Here is a 26,676-nt window from a genome sequence, read left to right as displayed (position 1 = left end):
TCAATATCTATTTTAAAAAATACTTCATTGTTATATGGGCAATGAGTTTGTCATAATAACATTAATATTTACTAGGTAACTTAAAGTGTCAGCTCCTGGCTATGACCTATTGAGATTGGCGTTATTACCATCCCCATTTTCACAGATAATAAGTCAGGTATAAATAAGGTTAAGTATGTTTGTCCACTGTTACAAAGACTCTTCTAGTCAGGCTGGGCTCATCCTCAGGCAATCTGGTTCTAAAGGCTATATTCCTGACCATACCACTAAGTTGCTTCTTACAGGGATCTTAGAAAGATTTACTCCTATGTGAATTCCAGTATTTGGATAAGGACATGTTGTATGGCCAGAATTCTTTTAAGTTAAATGATAAAGTTAGTTGAGAGAATAATAGCTAAGTATTCTCTCAAGAATTAAAAAAAAAGTAATACCTTTTTTATTGAAAAGTAGTACATGTTAAATTATAGAAACATTTGCTAATTCAATAATGTATATGCAGAGAAAATAAAAAAAGCCTCAAATGGCAAATGACTTATATTTTGTATAGTTCCTTCAATTTATAGCTATATGTTCTAAATGTGAATATACTTTATAGCCTTTATAATACTTCATATACTACCTACTGCATACTGCTTTTAGTTAGTGGTATATCATTATCCTTACTTCTCATGTAAGAAAACATCTTTACAACATAATTTTTATGGGCTTTATAAGATCTCACTGCATGGCTATTCCATATTTAAGGAGCCCTGTATTGCTAAGAAGGGTTGGGTCACACAGGTAGACCATCAGAACAGATTTCAAAGTTGCTTTCTTTTTTCCCCCATGATTTTGATGTGTTTTAGCCATACTATTTATTTTGAAATTTCAAACCAAGTTAGTGGAAGAAGCCCACTCCTCTCACCTTTGAAAGGCCTTAGCTAAATATGAGGAGTTAAACGATTTAATTAATGCCCCATTGGAAGACATGAGCAAAAAGGGGAGGTCAAAGAATGATTTAATCAGCATCCCATTGTGGACATTTCGGTTATTTAAATGAATATACTTTGTACAGAAATCTTGTTAGAGTTTTCATTAGGTTTAGGATAAACCCCAAGGGGTGGGATTACAGGGCTAAAGGCTGTGAAAATTTAAATTTTTAATACTCTTGCTACATATTGCCTAACTACTTGCCAGAAAATTTATGAATTTATACATCTTCACCAATGTGGTGTGAGAAGGCTCATTATCTTACACACGTATAAACAATTTTAGATAACAAACTGCATACTGTTTTGACCTGCATTTCTCTACTTTTACATATCCTCATACTCTACTGGCCAAACATACCCATCCTGTCGGAACAGAGAAATAAATTACTAGAAATCATTTTCTTTCTTGGGGACTATGCACGTTGTGACCATGTTATAACCAGAGCTTTCATCCATTAAACGTTAAACTCTCTGCAGACATAGTCTAGTCAGTGCCTGACAGTTATTCCCAGTACCTCATTTAACCCATGAAACAACTCTGTATTGTTATTCTTACTTTCTACATGAGATAACCTACCCTTTGAGATGTTAAGGAGAATAGCCCCAAGTCACAGCATTGGGTTGAAACACTGGGATTTGAGCAGGGACTTCACACCCTAGTAACTAACCACTTGGGGGAGGGGGAAGGGGGGACATCATGTGGAAAAATAAATGAAAACAAAACCAACCAAAACAAAACCAAAGCCGAGTCTCGCCCACTTACTGTCATTCTAGTAAGCAAGAGGTTCTAAATTAAAATAGACGTGACTTTTCCGCTATCATACATATGCTACCAACCAGAGCACCTCACTCCCGGCGTCAGGGAGAGTGGACTGGGAGGCTGCTCGGCTCAGGGCTGAGGCAGACAGTACACGTTTTCCCCTTTGCAAAGGAAAAGAGCCTGACGGGGAAAAAGAGGGGGAACTACTATTTTAAAATCTTCCAGAGCTAGAGCGGCCGAATTTTACCTCTAAGTTTTGGGATACCAAGGTAACGAAACAGAGAGAGCTCACACGCACAGCACCGGCCCCTGAGAGCTTTAGGAAGGCGGAGGCAAGACGCAGGAAAGACGCATGCGTCCAGCCTGCATCCGGGCCACACCCCTCTCCGGGAGCGCTGTGCGCAGGCGCGGTCGCAGGTTGCAGCAGCACGGGGCCTCAGCTGATGCGGTCGTTGTGCTGCCCCTCCCCCACCCTGACCCCGCGGCGGCCCAGCGCTGCAGGCCCGTCGCTCCAGCTCCAGCACCCGGGACTGCGGACTCCGTGACCCTGTCCCCGGGCCTGTCCGCGCCGGAGCAGTTCGGGACTGCGCAGCACCCCGCGTGCCGGTGAGCGACCCGGGACGCGCAGCCCCCAGGTTCCCCTTTGGAGCGGGGCCCACCGGGCGCTCTGGGAAGAGTCAGCCGGACGAGGAGGGGGAGGAGGGGAGGCTGCTGGGGATCTGGGCACGCCCGGCGACCGGGGAGGCGCTCTGGGCTGGGTAATGGAGGCGTGTCATCCCTCTTACCCCGGCCAGCTCCCAGCCAAGGGGCTCCAGGCTTTGGCCCCAGCCTGGCGCACAGGGTAGATTCCAAGCCTCCACACCTTGAATGGCCAAGTGGCCCCGGCTTTACTGTTTTTGAGTTCTCTTCCTGGACCGCCTGTATTTTATCTTTAACCTTTCCTTAGGAGGCAGGCTGTGTTCTGGGTTTTGTTTCTGTAGCTTATGAAAGGCGCCGACTTCCTTCGTTTAGAAGGTCATGACCCATTTAGATTGGATCGAATCCTGTGCTTTTTTTTTAAAAACCATCTCTTTTAAGGAGTCTGAAATCCTTGTTGGTTTTCAGTAAATTAAGGGATTTTGATAAAAAAACATTTAGCACAGGAAAGTGAAGGGGACCTGGTACCTCTTGGTAAACGAAGAGTCTCCAAAGATATAAGTGGTTAAACTTAACAGTGCTCTGAGGAAAATACAGTAGAGGGGGCAGGGGTGCCCAGTACCTGACAAAGTCTGCCGCTTACTCATTAGCCCTGATGAAACAAACACCAGTCAGAGGCTTACTCTATCAAGGGAGTTGTTATGTAAGAATAGAAAACATGCCCAGACTGAGAGCCACTTGCTTTTGCCGTCTGTGTCTTTTCCCCTTAAGGCATTACGGTGGGCAGCAGCTTATTACCTCCGGTGTGTTAACTGAGATCCCGGAAAGGGCCCCTCTGAGGCCCTGGATGATGAGGCCGTCTGATATCTTATCTAATATTCCACGTGGGCCCCAAGGTCACAGTGTGTGGGGACGCTGATGTTAATTCACCCCTGAACCACCTGTGACTGGCAGGTATCGATTTGGCTTGGATTTAGTTAATGTCTTTGAGCTAAATCAAGAGAAATTTACGCAATTTTAGAAGCTATAAATCATTTATATTTTTCAACTTAATGGGTACTGTGTGCATAGATTATTTTTAAGTAGTGAAAATATGCATCTTTGTTCATCCTTCTGAAATTTTAAGTTTGTCTATTAGTTGTATAGTTTTATATCCTGCTGTTTACACTGTTGGAGTGACCCCACCGACAGATGGATGACATGCCAGTTTTCAAAAGGAAACTTTCATTCATAGCAAAAGATAAATGGAGTTATTTTGAGTGTTGGTTTTCCTTATTCAAATCAATGAGAATTTTTAAAAGCAATATTATTTATCTTTTTATATGAATGTCTGTAGTAACCTATTTGTAGGAACTGATAAAAGATATACAGTCAAATTTAGAAAGAGAAGTGTGTGTTATTTTAAAGTTCGGTTTTCCCTCTTTGTTAATTTGCCTTCAGAATATCAACAGATTAGATTGTATGACTTTTTAAGTTCTTTTTATCCGTAAAATTGTATGACCTTAACTGTAGTTTTACTGTATTACCTACCTGGAGAGGTTATTTTTACATAGGTACAAGCACTGATTACTTATTTTTATTTGGCTCTACATTTATATTTAAATTTCCCTCTATTTTTGGTACTGTCATCCTAAAATTTTGAAATTAATTTTCTAAATTTGCTGCTTTGTATAGGTGAATTAAGTTAATATTTTGGAACATTAATTTCATAATTTTAACTCCACCAACTGTTGAATGAAAGAAAAATTTGCAGGTTTTATTTTTTTGAGTTGTTTTCTTGCAGATATTTAAATGTTTAAAGCAAGAAATGTGAGGATGAGAAAGATTTGGATTTTATTTATCACAAAGGGGCATGAATTTTAAAAGGCTGAAAAATACTACTTCTATATTTCCTGGTAAAACTATACTACCTAGCTGTAATCTATCCAAAGCAACTTTTGTCTTCAGTGCTAATTGATTTAAAAGTAGAATGTGTTTTTTTTGTAGTCTAAGAAAAGTGAAGCTTATGTGTTTCTTTTCAGAGAACCCTAAGAAAGTATCGACTTCCAACCAATTTTAAAGTCGTTTGAAAGCCCGTTCTCATCACAAGTCTAATATGATATCATTTCATAATATTTTGTTAGAAAAACACTTTTGGGGGAGGGTATAGCTCAGTGGTAGAGTGCATGCTTAGTATCAATGAGGTCCTGGGTTCAATCCTGATTACCTCCGTTAAAAATAAATAGGCAAATGAACAAACAAACCTAATTACCTCCTCTGCAAAAAATAAAATAAAAATTAATTAACTGGAAAAAAAAAAAGAAAAATGCTTTGGACTCTAATAAATTGCTTCCTTGTTTCAGACATTGTTTAGTTTGTGTATAATTCTAATCCAAATAGTAGCTTGAGCAGTCCCTTGACGGTTCTAAATTATTCAGATCAGTATAAATATCCTCTAATGTTCTTGAGTATACCTTTTTACTGAACTTTACTGTAATATTTTTCTTTTTCTTTAGACATGGGAAAGTCTTTTTCTCATTTGCCTTTGCATTCACACAAAGAAGATGCTTATGATGGAGTCACATCAACTGAAAATATGAGGAATGGATTGGTGAATGGTGAAGTCCATAATGAAGATGGAAGAAGTGGCGATGTCTCTCAGTTTCCATATGTGGAATTTACAGGAAGAGATAGTGTCACTTGCCCCACTTGTCAAGGAACAGGAAGAATTCCTAGGGGTATGTGTTACTGTACTGTTTTTCCTCTAAAGAATGATTCCAGGCATTTGCGTGAGTACTATAAAACCCATGGGTCTAAGCACAACCCTTGATGTTTTAAAAGACTCTTAGAATTAAAGGTAAAACTTCATGTTAGTTATTTTCAGTCAAAAGGACACAAAGAAACACACATGAAGGTATTAATAATTAAGGTTCCTTACAGCAAAAAATGAAAACCACCCCCTTTACCTCCACTATCTTTTCCTTTCCACCTACAGTTATAGCAGATATACAGCATCTCTTGTCTGTAAACTTCTGGTCCTATTTGGCATCAATAGAGGTATTTTCACAGTTGTTTTGCTGTATTGGTGTGAGGAGCAATTTAAGTAATTTGGTGACCTAATATTTTTAATTTGTTATTTCGAGAATAATAATGCGCTGGTCATGTGCTAATTAGTTATGTTTTAAAGGAACTACATGAAGAGAGATGGTATATTAAGATGAGTTATGTAGAAAAAACGAAATCAGTTTGTGGCGTGACATGGGGAAGTCAGTAGGAAGTAATCTCCACATGCTGGTTGTAGATTACTTTAGTAGCAATGGCAACAAGCAGAAATAAAACTATGCTGTCATATTTTCATTTTTCACTTGATTGACTGTTAATATGCGGCCCTGGAGAGACCCTGAGGGAAGGACAAAGTAACAATATAAGGTTTCTTTGTTTTGTTTTGGTTTTTTGTTTTTAATTTAAAAAAAAAAATTTGGAGAGTGGGGAGGGTTTACTTATTTGTTCATTTTTAAAGGAGGTACTGGGGATTGAACACAGGACCTTAGGTATGCTAAACATGCTCTTTACCTTTTGAGCTATATCCTCCCAGCAAGGTTCTATAAGATAAGGTTTTATCTTTGCAGAGATAGTTGCTATTTGAGAATAAAAAGATTATCATAGTTGAAGAGATTAATGCACCTGGCTGGGGAAGGGATCTGGGGGCTGGAGTACCATTTTAGCAATCTGGATATATTTCTGAGATATGGCCAGTAGATATTTTTCTGCTGCCTAGATGTGGATTGTAAATAGTAGAATCAAGGATGATTTCAAAGGTATTTTTGTCTGAGCACCTGGAAGAATGAAGCAGCCATTTATTAAGATGGAGGAAAGAAGTTTTGAGTATGTGTCAGGGAGAGATCAGCACTCAGTTTTAGATGTGTAAGTTTGGAGATAACATGTTTGACATCTAAGTAGATATGTTCAGTAGTTGGATGAGAACACCTAGCTTGTCAGTATGAATAGAAAACAGAAGAGACTCTAGCATTGAACCTTGGGGCATTGCAACATTTCAAGGTCAGTGACATGAGAAAGAATTAGCCAAGGACACGAAAAAAGAGCAGCTAGAGTAGAAGGAGGAAATTCCTTTGTGGTGTCTTGGAATATAAATGAAGAAAGTGTACCCCTTGGGGAGGAGAGATTGATTAACTGTGTTAGATGCTACTGATAGGTCAAGTAATATGAGGACTCAGAACTGACCAGTGGACTTGGTGATATTGAGGCCACTGGAGACCTTTAAAAGAGCAGTTTAGGTAGTCTGCAAAAGTATATACATATGCTCAGGAGTGCATAAGAGGAACAAAGTTGTATAGAGAAAATAGCTTTTTAAAGGAGTTTTGTTCTATAGAAAAGGAGAGAAAAGAGGTGGTAGCTGGAAGGGGCTGGAAGGTCAGGAGAGGAATTTTTTTAAAGATGGAATGAATAATATGTTTGTATGTTGATGAGAATGATCCATAGAGAAGACATTGATAATGCAGGCAACAGAGAATTATTAGACTTAGTGAGCAGGTGCAAAGGGCTGCTCTTACAGAGGAGCAGGGGCAGTTTACTCTTAGCAGTGGGAGAGAAGGTAGAGTATATGGACACAGCAGTAGGTAGGTGGGTGGACATGGTGGTGGGAGCTTGCAGGAATTCTCTTTACCACATCATGAGCCAGGAGTAGGACAGGGAAAAAGATATTGGAGGTTTGAAGAGGGAGTTGAAGTTATGAAATTGCAGTTTTAGTCAGATTGAGAGTGTGAACTAGGGAAATACAGTGTGATTGTTGGCATCTTTAAGAGCCACTTGAGATTAGTGATGTAAAATGAGATCAGTCAGCATAGTTTATGTTTTTCTCTATTCATTTTTAGCTGTGTGGATATAGGCATAGTAGCCAGAGGGTTGGTTTTAACCAGTTGCAGTTTAGACAGATGAATACCACCAAACAAGATAGGATATAATACACAGTTGAGGTGTATTATATGTATTTATATATTAATATGTGGGGATGATGGGGAATTATTGATGGTTGATGGGGGGAGATTTATGGAAGGGGCAGAGAGGAATAATAAAACCTCTATGGAAAGCTTTAAGAGAGAATTTGACTATGGTTCTTTAATAGTTAATATGAAGAGCCAAATTATTTTAAGATTGGTAATTGGGCATTTTAAAGTTCATATATCCATTAAAGCATATGCATAAAGCTCAACCCAAGAAAGAATTGTTGGATTTTGAAATGACTTACTATGAAGAGGAGTGTGACCTGAAAGAGTCCTGGAAGGCTCATTATGTAGGGGTTTTTGAAGTATGAGACTTAGTATGTGTCAGTTTTGGTTTTCAAGGGGGACAGTTTAGAAACCTCTCGAGTAATAGGGATCTCGGGACACAGGGGCAGCAGTGTGTCTCCTCTACTCTCATCCACATAACCAAATCAGAGTCTGAATGGAAAACGGGGGTTGAAAGAGGACCTAGTAAATTCAGATCTTCTGAAAACCTGGGACTTTTTAGATTTTTTTCAGTAGAAGAAAGAATTACTCTTTCATTCTTTATACTGTTCTGATTAGCTAGAAATCTAGATAGGAAAAAACACAGTGTCTGCTTTGGAACTCAACTTCTACTGGATAATTTTTGAAGATTTTGAGAGCAATTTTCCAAAGGAATGAGATGAGAACCAGATGGTATTCTGGTCTCTCCAAAGCAGACATTAATGAGAAGCCACTATATTTTTAACTAATCATGTTAATAAATGTCTACTTCTTTTTACTTTTAGGGCAGGAAAACCAACTGGTGGCATTGATTCCATACAGTGATCAGAGATTAAGGCCAAGAAGAACGTAAGTATTTAAGAGAAAATGGCATTTTTTGTTTGTTTGTTTTTTGTGTTTTTTGCTTTTCAAATTATTTATAAATAAATAATCTAGTTAAAACTGTTAAAAGGAAAAATGCTATCAGGTTGTTAAGTTATGCCGTCATATGCTTTATGTCATTAAAAAATGAAAAAGAATTCCTGGTTAGGGTAAGTTCTTGAAAGCAGCATTGTATCTAAATCTTCTCAAATCTATAAAACAGGCCAAAAAAAGCTGTTAGGAAACACATTGACAACATTTGCATCAAAAATGAGTGTCAAGGTATTCCCAGTAACCTCAATAAATATGGGTATTCAAACCATGATGACACAAGGACCCAAACAAGCTTAGCAGCTGTGTAGAAGCTGTGAAGGGAAACAAAAAGAGAGTTCCTAAGAGCCCTTATGTAGAGTAAATGCTTTTCCCCCAAAGAAGAGGCCCCTACTCAGAGGACTTCCAGCAAATACCTCTAAGAATAATCTGTTAAAACTGTAGCTTGGAGAGAGTGCATCAGAGGCCTTGAGAAGATCAGAAGGAACTGGACCATCTAAGCCTTCAGAGACATTAGGGAAACTCAACATAGACTCCTGCAAAAGAACAGACACAGCCTAAGGAAAAAAACTGCTGAGTGTAGAATACAGTTTGTGTAGGGCAAGAACAGGGATAAAAGAAAAGGTTCAGAAACTAAGGAGAGAATCTCAGAACTACAGAAGTGGTTATAAATTGAGGCTGTCTTTTTTAAATGTTTTCTTTAACAACAGAGCATGGAATTCCTCAGCACTGAAGCTAGGAAAGCAATCCTGGCCCATCCTCACCACCTAAAATGGCAGTTTCTCTTAAAAGTATGAAAATTTGTCTCATTTAAATATGAGCAACAAAAAAGAATTATGATCAAGCATCATACAAAGATAGTAAAATTTAAATAAGAAAATGAACTGAGGAAAACACTAACACATGATAAAGAATGTCAGAAAAGCACATGAAATCTTTAACTTAATATTTAATGTTCTAAAAGAGATATAAGAGAACTAGAAAAGCTATTAAGTCGGAAATTGAGAAGCTCAGAAATGAGATGACTGAACAATAGAGTGCTATGAAGAGAGAGTCTGCGGGCCCCTGGAAAGAGGAAAAAAAAATAATTTCAGAAGTGAAGACAAAACCGGAAGAACTGTGCACACACACATACATATACACAAACAATAAAAGAATCGGAGAGAAAACAGTATAGGACACAAGCTAAGACAACTGAGCATAGATATAATTGAAGTCCTTGAAGAGAATAAACGCAAATAACTCTGGATCTTCATTTGTAAGTTGAGGGACTTTTGATAAGGTAGTTAGGAAATTATTAATTGTTTTTGTCTATGTACTTTAGCCATGTCATTTGATCTGTGAAATAAACTGATACGATTTAAAATGGAGGAAAAGAGTGAATTATCTAAAATACTGCAAATAGGAAATGGCAGATATAAAAATCATAACTTGAGTCCAAATACCATACAACTTTCATAACTTCATCAGTACTGTATAGTACTATCTGCCTCCCAGGATTCTGTTACTGTCTATAGAGCCAAGAGAAAAATGATCGCTGGAGATCTATGTACTTCATCAGTGAACCAGCCAATTTTTTAATTTGGTATGAAATACTACATAGAATGTTGTTTTGTTGTCCCACCAGTTTCAGTAATACTTGTTGTGGCTGTAAACTTCGGGTGCAGAGTAATTTAGAACACTGATTCTGTTAGTCACAGCTAGGGCTGATTTACAGGCCCCAAGCCCTAGAGTATGATGAGCTTACCTGCCCATATGTAATTATAAACAAAAATAGTAAAACGTAAGAAAACCCAGCAAAGCTCTCATTTTTATCATGATTTTTAAACTCTTTTTATACCTTCTTTAAGGTGTTTGGTGTATAGTGGGTACTGTACATGTGTGCTTAATCTGCCTATTAGGTAACCCAGTAGTGATCACCACCTGCTCAGGTTGGGAAGAAGTTGACAGTGAGTCGGAACTGCTTTGTTTGCTCCAGACAGCAGAGTGGGCCCACCGTTCGCTAGTGATTTAGGGGATTTTTGTTTTGTCTTTTAATAAACCATTTTGCTCTCTTAGTTTGGGCAACTTAAAATACTCAGAAACATTTATGAAACATTGGCACGAGGCACCTGCAGTAGCTGTTATGAGGGATAAGATGAGATCCATCAAGGCATTTAGGTGCAAGTCAGTAGGAAAAAGAGGATGGAAAAAGGATAAAGAATTTTTTGTAAGGCGAGAAATACAAAGAAAAGATAAAGTAAGTGACATGCAAAACATAGGAAGAAACAGAAAAAGGGTTCTCTGGGCTTTAAGCAGAGTGCTGTTTATTAGAGAAACCAGGAAATATTGTCATCCCTCAGTATCCACGAGGAGACTGGTTCAAGGAGTCCTTGCATACAAAAATCCACCGATGCTCAAGTCCCTTATATAAAGTGGCAACCCTCTGTGTCTTAGGTTTCAAATCCATGAGCTCAACCAACCATAGAGGGAGATTTCAGTTGATCCATAGAGTGAAAAATCCATGAATACTGGATGGCTGACTACAGTTTCTTGAAATTCTAGTTTTGAGGGTAAACTTGAAGATAAGAGGAAATTTTCATCTATGAAGGTTGGAAATAAAGAGCAAGAGATGGAATAGAGCCATTTCAGGGGGAGTTAGGACCAATAGCAAAGTCTTGGGAGGTTTTTTTTTTTTCTTGTCTTATGCCTACATAAAATTATCCCTTCTTGATTTTAAAGGAACAGTTTAACAACATCTTCAAAGCAGACTTGATTAATATAAACAATATTTTTTTAACAGAGTGCGTAAATACTTTGGGATGAGAAGACTCAAAAAGGACTGTGCTAGTGAGCATGATGAGGCATATGGTTACATCGTTATGGTTACATCGTTATAGTTTCAAGGGCTTCACAGGTGGTTCTGATGAACAGTCACCTTAGGGAGTCATAACAATGGCAAAACTCACACGTGAAAATTCTGCTTCAGTGAATTCATCAAGGAGTCTTGAAATACATATTTATATAAAGCTACCCAGCTTGGTTCTGATGTGCAGCGTGGTTGGGAATCACTACAGTAAATGTTGTATCTATAATAAGCCTGAAATCCTAGTCTCCAAAAAGATAAATAATCATCTTTTGAGGTGAACATTTTGACACTTAATAGACTCAAACCAACCCTACTGATTACTTTTATAATGTAAAAAATTGGTCAAATTATACATCTTTTCCTGCTGGTATAATAGGGGAAAATTCAAGTTGAAAATACCTTCTCCAGATGTTTCGTTATGTAATTTTTGCTGCATGTGTTTAAATATTCCCATTTTCCTTTTCAGAAAACTGTACGTGATGGCTTCTGTGTTTGTTTGTCTGCTTCTTTCTGGATTGGCTGTGTTCTTCCTTTTCCCTCGCTCTATCGACGTGAAATACATTGGCGTAAAATCAGCATACGTCAGTTATGATGTTCAAAAGCGTACAATATATTTAAATATCACAGTAAGTACATACTTACATTAAAAGTATTTGATTTCATTTCTTTATCATGTTAAGCTGCACCTTTGTGCCTATTGAGAGATATTAAATGTAACACATTAATGCTCAGTTTGCTTTTTGTGTATTGACCTCTACCAATTGTGATTCTGCTGGAAATGGCAAATAATAAATACTGGCAGTCCTGTGTATACAGAATCATTTAGCATTTGAAGATGTCTTTAGGAGAGTAAAATATAGTAAACATTTAATTGCTGGGAAAAACAGTATTTACAACCTGTTTAGTTTTCAACGTTTGATTCTGAATAGCTCCTAGCAAGATGTTAACATAGTTGATTCAATAGATGTTATAAATGTAACATTTTTATTGCCTTGTGTTTTGCCATCTTTCACAGACCATTCCTTTATTCTTTTTAAAGAAAAGTACAAGTGACAGTTTGATTTCTCTTGTAAATTAGTATGTGTGAAGATACCCTCTGTGTTTCCCAGGATGGTGTTTGTTACGACCCTACAGTCTTCCACACCTGAAAACAACACACAGACAGACACCTCAGAGAAGGTCTTCTGTTTTACGTGCTAACACATTTGAAAAAAAACATGGTTTGCAAAACATTGTATTAAAAAGGAAGATATATGTTGATTCAGGGCTTAAGGTGTATCTGTGTGGCAGTGATTTATTTGGAAGAATGATATTGGACTTCAATTGGTTTTCCTCCAAGAGGTGATTGGATTGGTGTGGTAGAGGTTGAAGTAGAGATGCCTGTTGTGGTAGTTGGGAGGAGGGAGATGTAAAGGGACCTAGAGTGAAAGGGGAGTGGTGTGTTAAAGTGGGACTACTACTTAATTACAGGGAAGAAAGAACTCCCATGGATCCATTTATCCTCATTGCTTACTGTCAGAAGTTGCCAATCTACGGGAGATATATATATATCTGTGGAAAAAATATATATATGCATGAAGGTAGTTTAAAGTCTTTCATAATAAGTTGTCATTATTTAAAAGTTTATGATTATGGTCCCTTGACTTACAGATTAATGGGATTCTTACTGTTTTCAGTAACAAAATGTCTGATCTCTAGTACTAAACTTTTTTGTCTTATTTTTTGTTGTCTTTCTTGATGTGTATCTTTGTGTTTTCTTTCTCACTCCCATATATCTTTTTCTAATTGTCATAAGTATTTTTGTTCTCAGCCTGTTTTGCATCACTGATCTTTTTAATATTCTGATGAAAGCTATGGACACTTCAGAAAAACCACATACCGATATTATGTTGCATGTATAAAGGATTCCAAGATTCTACTGAATCCCATTCGTTGGTCTGTATCAGAAGGTTTATTACTGGCCTTCAATTAAAATCTTTTCCTATAGTGTTTTGAAATGAAATTGATATTGGTAATAAGAGCCAAGTAGATGAAAATGTTTATACATTTAGACTAAGGTAATTTTTAATTTAATTTAATTTTATGAAATTAAAATTTTTTCTCTATGTTTATCGCTATAATAGTTTAAATACATAAATGTGATCGTATAATGGCTAATTACTACCACATTCTTTTTTAATTAACTTTTCTAAGACTGTTTTCTCTCTTTTATTTTATCCCATATTGCATCTTTCCATATCTTTCTCCATATTCATATTAACTTACAGATTCACATGTTCAGTTTTTCTTAAATCATTATTTTTCAAAAAATAATACTTTATTTATACTTTTATGCATCTTGGTTTTCTCACTTGTTAATACCTTGTAGAAATCTCTTCTCATTTTCCGGCTTAAGATTAATTCATTCTTTTTAATGACTGTATATCATTCCATGTAATGACATTATATTATTTTTTCTGTCATTCTTTTTTACGATGAGCATTCATTTTATTTTCAAGAATTTTTTTTTTTTTTGCCACTACAAAGAACATTGTCATTAACATCCTAATGTTTTTATTTCTGTGGAGTAAATGCTCAGAATTAGAACTGTAAGGTCAAAGGATATACTTAATTTTTACTTTAATGGATATTGCTGTAATGCTTCGCATATTTTCCAGGACTGTGAAAATATACCCTTCTGCCCATATCTCAGCCAGAAATAGAATGTCACTTTTTACAAGTTTTGCTAGTTTATTGGATATAAAGCAATACTCCATTTTTGCTTAAATTGACTTTTCCCTGACTGTAAATGAATTTGAGAGAAATTTTAAGTGTTTTTTGACTATTTGTATTTGTACTTTTCTGATTTCTTTACTCATATCCTTAGCTCTTACTATTTTTTAACAATAGGAATGTCTTTGTCTTTTTTTTTTCAAATCTGTATGAGTTCTTTGTATAGGTGATAACCATTACTATCTGCCTTACAAAACTTTAAGAGTTATCATTTAGTATTTGTTGAGTTTGGTTATGGTTTGTTTCACTATGCCTGTGTTAGATGTTTTATTATCTGTTATTTCTTGGTTTAATTTTTTTTTCTTATTTTCATTGACTGTTTTTTCTAAAGTAATTTAAAACAATTGTTGTAAATTAGAATTGCAGAAGTTGGCCTCAGCTGTTTCTCATAAGTATAGAAATGATGTAACTGCATTTCTTTCCAACTAGTCTTGACTGTATCCCATTTCTTCTCAAAAGTGACCTATTGGAAATCTCTACTCATATATAAGTTAAAATGCCACTTTCTTTTAAACAAAAATTTTGAAGTGCTGTTTAACATGTTAAATGGTTCCCTTTGTATTTAAGAGAAGAGGAAATAGTTTAGTCTGTAGAGACATGTACATATTAACATTTAGTAAAAATTTAGATGGAATTTTAGAAATATTTTTATTGAATTTTTGCTAAGGCCACAACATTCTAACATTTCTAACTTTCATGTTTCCATATTTCTGTACTATACATTTTCTGGACTTACTTTTTAAAAGTATGTGTTCATTATAGGCATGTTATATACATAGTACTCATGTATAAACTACATAATTGGTTCATTTAATGTTCTTTGACATTTTTGGTGTTACTTTTCCAACTAATAATGAAACACGGCTGTGGCTGAAGTCATTTTCTCTATCAATTTTGAATACATATTTTTTATGCTTATTTTAAGATAACTTGTACATTTTCTGCTCCCTTTGTTTTTCAGAACACACTAAATATTACAAACAATAATTATTATTCTGTTGAAGTTGAAAACATAACTGCACAAGTTCAGTTTTCAAAAACGGTTATTGGAAAGGCACGCTTAAACAACATAACCAGTATTGGTCCACTGGATATGAAACAAGTAAGCTTCATTCATAAAGTACTTTGGAGGAGTTAAATGAATAAATGAATCTCATCTTTGTATATCATATTAATGTGAGGGAGCTGGGGGATTTCCTAAAAAACTAGAGAATGTTTCAAACTTACAAAGGGAGAGATTTTTAAACTTTTTGAAGTTATGAAATGTATGTGAAGTACTTGATGTTTTGATCCTATTGTCTATTGGTTTGTTTTTGTTTTTTGCCTTTCAGATTGATTACACAGTACCTACTATCATAGCAGAGGAAATGAGTTATATGTTGTAAGTTCTGATTTTTAATTATTTTATCTCATTAAACTATAAAGAATACAGTGCACGTGTGAATAAATATATATATATATATACACACACACACATACACATGTATATATATTTTAAGTTTTCCATCATCTTAGCAGTGAAAAGACCACATTTTGGGATATTCCTTCTGGCCTCTGATCATCTCTCTATTCCTTTTTCAGCATACAACATTAATGAACATAAACCTATGCAAATAATCTTTTTTCCCCCAGAATTAGGATCATATACACCATGTCACTTTTTATTTACTATGCTATGAGAACCACATTTGTATATTCTAGTACTTCTTTCTATTTTAGTATAGGAGTACTAAAAATACTAATGATGTATATAATACTCTGTTATTGGTTTGAATAATATTGGTTTAAATTGGGTCTAAATGATTATTAACTCTTGTTAAGTAAAAAATAGTGATAAATTTTCATCATCTTTTGATATCAGCCAGATACAGAGATTTTTGAAAAAAACTGGTTACTAAAATTTCAAAAGGTGAACAAAAAGTAGAAGTAATTTTTAGCCCATGTTAAAACAGTGCTACAACTACTATAGCTTGGAAGCATATGTTTTTAGAATAAGAAGTCTTGAAAATATTAATCACCATTTGAAGTATAGAAAATGCTCAACCAATAAATGCTTATTTACTTTGCCTTAATAGTATTTCTGTTAACTTTAACGTAGGAAGGGGAATTGTAATTAAACTATTTTAAATTTATAATGTCATAGTTTACATTTATTCACATTATGTTTTCTTTAACAGTGATTTCTGTACACTGATATCCATCAAAGTGCATAACATTGTACTCATGATGCAGTAAGTAAGACTTTTTTTTGGAAAGAGATTCTTTGTTCAAACTTCAGATTTATAACATTGGCTTATAGCATACACATCTTTACAAATGTCATGTCATTGGGTTTTAAGCCTTATAGGAGTGCGATGAGGTGAAGTAAATATTATGCCATTTTACACGTGAGGAAACGGAAGCCCAGGGAAGAAGTGCAGGATCACATGGCTCTAAATAGTGAATCTGGACCTTTCAAGAACTCAGGGAAGTGGCAGGGGTTGGGGGAGAGAGAAGGATGAGCTCAACACCCAGTTCCTTGCCACCTGTGATTAAGGATTGTTAATAGTGAGGAAGAGTAATATTACTGGTTTGCAAATTGGGTGTTATCCTAAGTCATGAGAACATTGTAGATTACAGGTTGGATATTTGGGTGATTAGCTGACATTTAATTAAGAGAGATCTGTGTATTTAAAAAATTTTAAGAGTACAGGAAATTACCTATTTTCAACTAAAGATGGGCGTTTTGAAAAATTAACATTTTTCTGTATATAATTATTTGGATAGGGCTTGCTCTGCCAGCATTCCTATTGTCTCTTGAGGAAATATTCCCTAAGAGGCCCATATCCACTGTATTAAGTTATCATTAATCAAATAATCTCTCCCAGGAGAGAGTTTTGATGAATAAAGTACTCTCACTTAGAGAATATTTCAATGTTTCTCCCCATTTATTTTATTTTTAGAGTTACAGTAACAACAACTTACTTTGGACACTCAGAGCAGATATCCCAGGAGAGGTACCAGTATGTTGATTGTGGAAGGAACACAACTTACCAGTTGGGGCAGTCTGAATATCTAAATGTGCTTCAGCCACAGCAGTGAAAACGAAGGGATGCAGCCGGAGAAGAAGAGATACCTACTGATATTTTCCAAACTCTGAAGGACGAGGTACTCACTTCCTAATCGGAGACCTTAAATTGAACAAACCTAAAGTTTACACTTCTCTTCTAAGAGTACAGCTAAAAGTATGTGGACTTGCAGGTTATTACAACTCTCCACTCTGTGTTCATGGTATTTGTACCAGGATCTTGTACTTGAATCCAAATTTACTGATTGGTTTTCTTCTCTTCTGGTCCGCAAGTGGAAAACTAAGACTTCTACAGAACAGTAACTAATTATTTAAAATTCACAGCTCTAACCACTACTAAAAGCATAATTTTGGTAAACATAATTTGAGAAACTTTATTTCTGAATGTTTTTATAGAATATTACCGAGGGCCTAATATTCATGAAAGACTTTTAAATAACTTTTTTTCCTCTTTTATAAATTCCCATTGCTACTTGGTAGTACTTCAGGTGTATGCTATTTTAGCTGTTAGCTAAACGATTTTATTTTCTCATTTGAAATTCTACTCATCTGCATGTTTTTGTCAGTCTTATTTCAAGCTAGTGCTTGCATAACACTTATAAACCAAAATAATCTTTGCAAAATTCTGTACCTAAATTTTTTAAAAACCCTTAAATGGTGTGTTTCACATGTCTTTCCATATTAGAATTCTGCAAGATTTTTGTGTAATCTTCAAACAATCATTTAATGTACAGTATTGTAAATAAATTGTGCATGGCTTTTATATAGCTTTAAATAAATGTCAAAGTGGTACAGATTCAGAGTAAAGTAAGTTGCTCATAAAAATAAATAAAATGAAATTTAGAAACCTAAAGAATGTGAATATGGTTCCAGTTACATATTGGGTCAGGCTAAAGTAGATTTAAAATAGAATATTTTAATGTTCCACTTTTTTAACATTGCTTTTCATATTAAAGAATCATGAAGACACTTAAGTTTTCACAACTATTAGATACCCAAGTCATCAATTTTATGAATATTTTAGAGGAAGAAATTCTTTGGTAGAAGTTATCCAAGAAATCCTGCCATTAAATGATGGTGGCTAGATCAAAATAAAACCTATATTATGCTTTTAAAATTTTTATCATTTTGCACATCACATTGATATAATGCCTCTAGTAACATTTTTAAAGACTTCATTTTGGTTTGGATTTTATTTAAAGTTGTTTTCAGGTGTAAATTATTAACTTACTCACTTTGCTGTTTTATATTTTTCAATACCATTTTCCATTTGGGCTTTTTGCCTTTTCACTTACCAAATTTGGAGTACCTTTTAAATACAAACCACTGAGCATAGGGGCTGACTATGATACCAAAAACAGTAAGTGGCTTGAGATTAATTTCTTTCTGTTTCCTAGTGACAGGAATCAGGTTCCTCCTCTCCCCGTCCCCCAAAGTGCCTAACTTAGGTCTGAAACATTTATCAGTCTGGCTCTCTCAACTATAAAACATAAGCTTTATTTACTTTAATTAGAGCTACTGAAGCCCTCCTTTCTGCCTTTAAACACACTCAGGTCTCCCCTTACCTTTCACATCATTTTCTCTAAGTTTTCCTGAGTGAACATTTAAAAATGGGTGAAACGCACTGACTTTTTTTTTTTTTACTACTTAGTTTAGTCTTCCCTTAGCATTGCTAACTCATCTGTCCTTACTATTAAAGTCACCCCATTCAATTTATTCTGAACTTCGTAGTCCAACCCAATCTTTAATTTTTTTCCGCTGTTTTTTGACTACTCTCCTTCTCCTTGAAACTGCACAATTCCCTAATGTATGTATTCTATTTATGTATTAAAAACATAAATGTCATGTCATTCTCATTTTATTTTTCTTCATTCTCTATCTTTTGATATCTTTTAATGAGTAGTATCTAGACCTCTTCTGCCACAGATTTTCTACTCCTGTGACTTTAGCAATCACCTACTCGGCTTTCCAGATGTATTTCTACATACCTGACCAATCACCTATCTAGTTTCTTATTTAGCTAATACCTTAGAGATAACAGTATTTCAGTGACTGTGTAAAATCAAAAACTGGTGAAAAAAATTTTATCATATTTTGTTTTGTTCTCACCTTGTCCCTCATGTCCCATTTCTTCGAAGTCATTCTTCAGTTCTACCTCCTTCAGAAATTAATCCTGATTAATTTTCTTGCTTTATATCTTTTAACCTTGGAAAGTTATGTAGTGTAAATTAAATGGACTTTTATATTAATTTGTGGCTCTAATGCCCTTTTAAGAGTGTATGCAGGATATCTGCTGAAGAGTCAGGACAGTGAGGGAACGTTTGCTATTTAGTGACTTAGTTTTGAATATTTTTTCTTTATTCTTTAAATTAAAACCTCTTTATAGTACCTGCTTTCCATGGAGTTTAAGTCAGAAAAAAAACTGGAATTTAAAATATGTAAAAACACAATAGTAGAGAAATATATCACCTGTGACTCCTTTCAGAGAGGGTTAAGTAACAGCCAGAATAAACCTAGAACAAAGCACGTTACAAACCAATAAAACTATCAAAACATATTCAGGTAAAGCAGACTTAAAACCACTAAAAATGTCTGAAAAGAATGGATGAGACTTTAATTTTTCTTAGGTCATTGTCCAGTGTAGTTTCTTATATGGTAATAGGTTAACTATAGATATAAAAATTTGCTCTCAGATCTTACCCAGAGGACATGGTAAAGGTGTTACAAATTTTTTTTTCTGATACGTCCAAGAATAACTTTCTCTTAAATTACACTTTTGATAGGCTGGTCATCCTAACCAAGTCTAATACTGTAACAAGCCTATGTGTTTTGAGATGACATGTATATAGCACTGTGCTCTTTTTAGAACTTTCATATGTTTTTCTTATACCATTTCCCATAGTCCTGTGAGTCAGAAAAGGAGGGTGGTAGGATTCTTATCTTTTAGAAGAGGAAGAAGTATGGAGAAATTAAGGAACTTGGTGAAGATCTCGTATTTAGTAAATAGTTAACTGGGGCCAGACCAAGTTTTTCTGTCTCCCATATCTGTGCTATGTCATTTAAAATATCCATTGGAAAACACTATTGACTCAGGTTGGTATGAATAAAAATTAGAGAAAGTATTCACATAGTTAATAGTGACAATCAGAGTAATACTGATGGACTAAGACTTAGGCAACTTGAAAAACCGGTACCAGAAATATTTTAAGTGGGAAATGAACACTTAGGAAATATTTTGGAGGATAATCTGTAGCTTAACTCTTCTATTAAAATTTAGTATTCCTTGATCATTCCAATATAGATATCCCAGATATATTTCTGAAAAGACTATAAATAATCGAGTTCATTATATTTGAGACTTGAAATAAGAACAAAAAGTGGTATAAGAAAATAGATACCAGATAAATTGCTTGAAATTGCTAAATAACCAGCCTTACTGTAGCACATAACATATAAATGACTGGCTTTATTTGTGTGCTTTTTTTTCTATGCCTTTTGTTTGTTTAGGCCAATGAGGTAATTATTTTCTCTGAGAATCATGACAAAAAAATAGAATTCACTTTAGATCTTATGAATTGTAGTTTGGAAATGATACAATGCAATGTTAAAATAGAAGTGACTGCTAAAACAATAAAGTGACTTCAGAGGCTTCAAACATTAGCCTAACTAATCCTTGGTGGTTCTTCTTATTATTGTAATATAATTCTGGATGTTTCATTGGAGGACATGTTCCCAGCTCTCTCCCATGCCATTTTGTTTGCTTTTTTAAAGTTTTTAAACAGTTCTTTATATAATGGCTCTATCTTATTTAAGAAAACAGTTTATTAGGTACTTGACCCCAAAGTATGTCATTTATCAGTGTAAATATTTGTTGGTTACTTACTGTGTCACACACTGTACTGTACTAATCTTTTACGTGCATTGTCTTCTTATCCCTCAGAAGAGCCCTCTAAGGTAGTTACTGTCGTGGCCCCCCATTTTATCTCTGAGGAAATTGAGTTTACAAAATATGCAGAAGCTTGAAAGTGGCAGATTAGAGATTCAAAACAGATCAGTTTGACTCAAGCATCATTCTTCTTATAATTAGCATATTTTCTTTCTAGCCTCATTTTTACAAATAAAAATGTTTTATTTGTAAAAATATATTGGTTCTTGCACTTACTATATAAGACAAGTTTTGGATAGTATTTTCAAAAATGCTATTAAGATACTTTATTATTTTATAGATTTTTAGTACAGTGAAAGTGTGTATCATTGATTCTTTAAATATTAATACTTACCTGTTAGGACTTTTTTCTTTTTAAAAGGTGTAAAAATTTAAACTTACAAATATATATGAGTTTTCTCTGATAAGCAGCATGAATTGAATTTCAGGTTATTAGGTTCTAAGCCAAAGGTTACTCACCATAATGTCATAAGTTTTAGCTCATAACATCTGGAAACAGCAACTGCTTGGCTCAAATACATCTAAAAATAATTTTATTTCTCTTTTTTGTAAACTCAGATTTTAAATGAGATGTTTATCTTAAACTATTTTAAGGAAAAATATGTGTTTGAGAAGGTGCGATAAAAAGACTGTTAAACATTATTTCTTTAAAAAAATTTATTTTTACATGAAAACAAAATATATTTGCAGTGTACTTCAAACAAAATATTCACTTCTATATCCCAGATCAGCGTATTTCAAAGTAAAAATTTTCACTTGTCAGCTGAAATTTCTGATTAGAACTAACATTTGTGTATTTTTGTGCTTAGTCAGTATGTAAATTTCATAGTGGATTTTTGAGATTTATCCTTAATTTGGATAAAAGCAAGTGATATATTTATATAGTTACTATAGGGATAAAAATAGTAATTTTCATTTTAAAAAAACTACCAATGTGATTATGGTTTTAGTTCTTTTTACATGTGTTTAGCATAGGCTTCAAATTAAAAAATACGGTATGGTTTGTATTGACCCAAAAATATTCCATAAATTAATTTAACAAATATATGGCAAGTTTTTCATAGCTAGATCTAATTCTTCTAGAAGGAAGTTGTTGCCTTCTGTTTAATTACATTAATTGAAATGTGTTTAAGAGAAATGTTTTCAGCATATTTTGTATACTAAAAAAAAAAAAGGATTAGTATTGGGCCAATGGCCAAGAGGTAAATATTACTACCATGTAGACTGTTACAGTTCAAACTGTCCCACTTCCCCCAGAATTTTAGAAACTAGAAATCTGGGAGGTACTGTATCAGCTGTAGACAGATGATTCTAAATGATGTAAGTACTATTCACCTTTTAGTTACTGTGTGAGATGAAACAAAGGCCAAGTTGCAAAAGATGCATAATTATATTGTGTAATGGTTTGTTTAAGGCGTAAAATATCAGCAAGCCATGTCTTGTGTGTTTTGTCTCATATTTCCTCATAAAACTAAATTAAGAAAGATTTTGGAAAATGTTTGAAATGCTTTCTGACTTGACTTGCTGCATCACATATTTGAATGATGGCATTACTGGGTAGTCTAACCCATGATTCTAATTGTGGAATAAAGTATAATACACAGTGTGAGACTATGTTTGGGCACTTACTCTTTGTTTATATTATGTATTAGCCTCCATCATAACCCACTTATTAAATTTCCAAGTTGAGCAATTCTGTAATTGTAACTCTTGTTGCCGTTCCTGTTACAAAACATGCTTATTCATAGTAAAATAATAGAAGTGCCCCAAAATGCTATTTTTTTAATTCACTTGTAACTGTTACTCTTGTAATTGTGTATGACAAAATAAAATTTGTAAAAATTTTAGCATGAAAAATAAAATTTGTATCAGTCAAGTATCTTGGTTATGCTTTTAAAAATCTCTTGGCATAAACACATCAGTGTAAATATTGAAAGTCCTTTATCTTAAAGCGCTTAAGTTATTAAGTTATTTCCCAGGCTGCACACTAGCATCATATTTGATTTCTTTGTCTTTCATCCACTTAGCTTCCAATTCGTTGCCTACTTCTATCTGTTCTGTCTCTGGAATCTGTCTTATACTTGAATGTAATATCTCTGGAATCTGGAATCTGCCTCATACTTGAGATCTCTCTATTCTGTCTCTGGATAGCAAAGAAAAGCATGTTGTGCTATTTACTTACATTAGGGGAAAATTGTGTAGCTCATACACAAAGTCATACATTTATAGAATGTTTTTAAATTAGTGGTACTCTTGGAATGTTTGTATTCATTGAATATTTGTTAAGAAATACAAATGTCATATAATAGACTTTGAAAAGTTACCTCAGGAGCCTATGTGTTTAGTCGAATGAAGTTGATTATCAAAGTAACAGCTAAAACGTTAAGAGCTTTTTTTATGTCAAACACTATAATTAGCATTCTTTGTGCATTATTTTATGTAATCTTTACAACCATATGACGGCATACTGTTATTGCTGTTTTCCATTTTACAATTAAGAAAACAAGCTTAGATCAAATTGGGGTTTTATTTTGACTTGAACTTTTAACTTAAAAAAACAATAATAACATACTAATGTCAGGAAAGTAATGCATTGCTTTTGATGCCTGTTACTCTGGGTTTTAACTTAGGTCTGCTTTTATCAGCTTAACATTTATTAAAGGCAAATGTATTGTGTAAATAGTACAACAATCCCCTTTCTGTGAAAATTATTTTTAGCATATATTTAAAAGTATATCTAAAGACCTAAGTATGATGCTTAGAATCACAAGACTAAAAGTGATAACAGTGTTGGGTACCCAGTTTCAATCATGTAAACTTTGAGCAACAACTGTATATGAGGCACTGCATCTGGTACTAAAGGGAATGCAAAGATAAAAGTAATACAGTCCCAACCTCAAAAAAGATAGTTTAGGGGAGGGTATAGCTCAAGCGCTAGAGTGCATGCTTAGCATGCACGAGGTCCTAGGTTCAATACCCACTACCTCCTCTAAAAATAAATAAACTTAATCACTCCCCCAAAAGAGACAGTTTAGTGGCTATGAATAAAGTGGCCCTCACCTTTATTTCTTGGGCACTTCATCCTCCTCTGCTCTTTGCTGTACTATGTTGGGAACAGAGTAGGAGGACAACTGTAGCATTTGGGGAACTGGGAGTGTGGGATCCAGAGTAAGGAAGATCTTGGGAGTCAAAGCAAATAGAGTGCTGCAAATAGGTTACAGGTGTGCCAGCATTCTGGCAGCCAGGTGAGTCCTGCGGCTGCTGGTCATCTCAAGTTGTAGGCATCCTTGTTAGTTAGTCCTCATGGGCTGAACAGATATTTTCTGTGAATACTATGGAGGGAAAATGTTGGGAAGCCTTGTACTTGAAGGAAATGATGGACAAAATAATTTCTCTTTGTTAACCCTATTAACTTTGACAGAAAAATTATGTGGCATATTTCTCAATCTTTCCCTACAATAGACTATAGTATTATTAGAATTGTTCTAGAGAAAGATAGCTGAAGGAATAAAAAAGAAAAAAATTACATATTATATAAAATATTCCAGAAAGGAAAAAATTTCTGAAAACAGAATTGTTAGGTCCAGGTGAATGTAGATTTAAAATGACCAACGACTCTCCAATAAGTCTATGCTCAGACTCCTGCCAAAAGAGTGCACCATCTTAAATACCAGTTTTATGTGTATACACATACTGGTTAACTAGGAGGGCAAAGTAACTTTATATAGAATGAGTCACTTAAAACATTTTTTCTTTTGAAACCACACGATTTTAAGTGCTGGTAGCTTTGTTCAAATCCTCTTCACTTTCCAAGTGTAGAATTACACTATTGAAGGACACTTGCTCTCAGTGGTAAGCATTTGTATTTAGCTTATCTAGAGCTGTAGACCGAATCCTGGCAGCAAGGTGCCAGTTTTTGACTTGTTTTACAAACCACCTATTTACGTTTTGGACAGTTCACTCTAGTAGGATGCCAGTTGAGCTGCAGATCTTCAGGGCCAGTTGGTTGTATCCAGAATGAACTGGAACTCTTAACTAGGGCAAATAACAGATAATCATTTGTATTTATCTTTCAAGACTATGTTACTTCGTGGCTGAAAAGTTGGAACATTACAGCAGCCTGGTAACCATGTCTGTTTACCCTTTCTAATGGGCATTGTTTTCTATTTCATGTCGTAGGTAATGTAATGATCTCATTATTTGGGTTTGATTTTTCAGCCCACTCAAACACTTACTATCTTTTGATTAAATTTAAAAAGAGGAGGCTAATGCAAACCCACCCTTTATAAATCAAATCCATTTGTTTCAGATATCAGTGCTAATCAGAATGAGTTGGATTTTACACTTGAACTCACAAAGAAATGCAAATAAAGCGTGATTTTTTTTCTTTCAGATTGGAAAATACTTAAAAGGTTTATATAAGCCATTGGTGGCAAAAGTTTGGAAATGGCCTTCATTGTGCACTCTTTTGGCAGGGGTCTGAACATAGCCTTATTGGAGAGCCATTGGTTATTATCTCTCAATTTTAAATGTACATTACCTAACAATTCTGTTTTCAGAATTTTTTTCCATTCTTCCCTGGTGGTCTAGTGGTTTGGATTTGGCACTCTCTCAGAATTTTTTCCTTTCTGGAATATTTTTATGAGTAAGTAAATATGGAGGTATGGTTTCAGATTTTAACATGTTAGATTAAACATACAAAGTGCAGTATATCCTTCCTAGACCCCATTTTTTAAAAAAAGGAATAGCTCTACTCAAAAACGAGAAATTTGCAATTGACTAGAAACTGAAGACTCTGTGAAATAGATACAAATAAAAATTAAAAAGAAGGATCATATTAAAGGGAGAACCCAGTCCATGTAATAATATCATTCTAAAGATGGGAACAAGAGGCCGAACGCCTGAAGGGGTAGAAATGGAAGTAAGAGAGATCCCAAGGGAAACTTCCAGTGTGATCATCTTGAAAGGAGACAATGGGAGTCGTACCAAACAAAACAACACCAAAATGTAGAAAGCAAAAAGTGATACTGGACACGGAGAAATCGATATTTAGATGATGTAGTGGGAAATTAAACGTAGCTTTCCTTGAAAGCTAAGGATATTGAAGATTTAGGTAAAAAAGTTAATGATCTGTAATCTAACATATTTATGGAGATGGGTAACTCCTAAACAGAGAGTGCTCATTCTTTTCAAATACACGTAACATTTTGTCAGAACATTAGTATATGGCTTGCCATAGGTAACTTCCACTCACCTGAGTACAATACAACTAGGAATCAAAAAAAAAAAAAATACTTAAAGGGTGTAAGACTCAAGGCAAAGAGGAAATAAAATGGAAATCATTTAGAAGTGAACTGAGAGCATAACCTTTTAAAATCTTTCAGATATATGCAAAATGACAGGAAAATTGCAGCCTAAAATACATGCATCAGAAAATAAGAAAAACTGAATATATGTATAATCTGTATTTCCAACTCACAAAACTAGAAGAAAAAAAGTAACAAAATAGTCCCAAAGAAAATAGAATGAGAAAAAAAAAATCTATGATGGTAGAGCAAAAAACTAGACTAATGCAGAGATTATTAAAAATAGATTCTAAAAATTAAGGCTTCTGTTTCCAGCATTCTGGTGACCTTCCCAGTACAGAAGCTCTAAGAACACTAGAAAACTACTTTTAAATACATGGCTAGGCTGGTGAGAAGGAACTCCCCAGAGAGCAAAAATCACTTAGAATGGCACGACTAAGAAAGCACTACATGTCAAAAAGTGTGTGAGATAG

At 34.7% G+C, this 26,676-nt stretch overlaps 1 protein-coding gene across 1 annotated transcript; it reads left to right on the top strand.

Moving 5' to 3' along the window:
• The first annotated feature begins 2,138 nt into the window (after nucleotides 1–2,138).
• Nucleotides 2,139–22,773, top strand: TMEM106B (transmembrane protein 106B). Its single transcript, XM_010979606.3, has 8 exons — nucleotides 2,139–2,337; nucleotides 4,863–5,084; nucleotides 8,138–8,201; nucleotides 11,579–11,738; nucleotides 14,846–14,986; nucleotides 15,216–15,265; nucleotides 16,062–16,115; nucleotides 16,827–22,773. The coding sequence occupies exons 2-8, from the start codon at nucleotides 4,865–4,867 to the stop codon at nucleotides 16,963–16,965; spliced, it is 828 nt and encodes a 275-aa protein (XP_010977908.1). The 5' UTR covers nucleotides 2,139–2,337; nucleotides 4,863–4,864; the 3' UTR covers nucleotides 16,966–22,773.
• The last annotated feature ends 3,903 nt before the right edge of the window (nucleotides 22,774–26,676 follow it).

The sequence above is a fragment of the Camelus dromedarius genome, chromosome 7 (genome assembly GCF_036321535.1).
Source record: "Camelus dromedarius isolate mCamDro1 chromosome 7, mCamDro1.pat, whole genome shotgun sequence".
In the NCBI taxonomy this organism is placed as follows: Eukaryota; Metazoa; Chordata; class Mammalia; order Artiodactyla; family Camelidae; genus Camelus; species Camelus dromedarius.
The sequence above is the reverse complement of the archived record's forward strand: the minus strand, read 5'-3'. Positions and strand labels throughout refer to the sequence as shown.

Excerpts from the sequence above, each read along its gene's own strand:
- TMEM106B (XM_010979606.3), top strand. The coding sequence starts at position 4,865 with ATGGGAAAGTCTTTTTCTCATTTGCCTTTGCATTCACACAAAGAAGAT. Across the intron at positions 8,202-11,578 it reads AGATTAAGGCCAAGAAGAAC|AAAACTGTACGTGATGGCTT; the intron begins GTAAGTATTTAA and ends TTTCCTTTTCAG. Across the intron at positions 14,987-15,215 it reads GTCCACTGGATATGAAACAA|ATTGATTACACAGTACCTAC; the intron begins GTAAGCTTCATT and ends TTTGCCTTTCAG.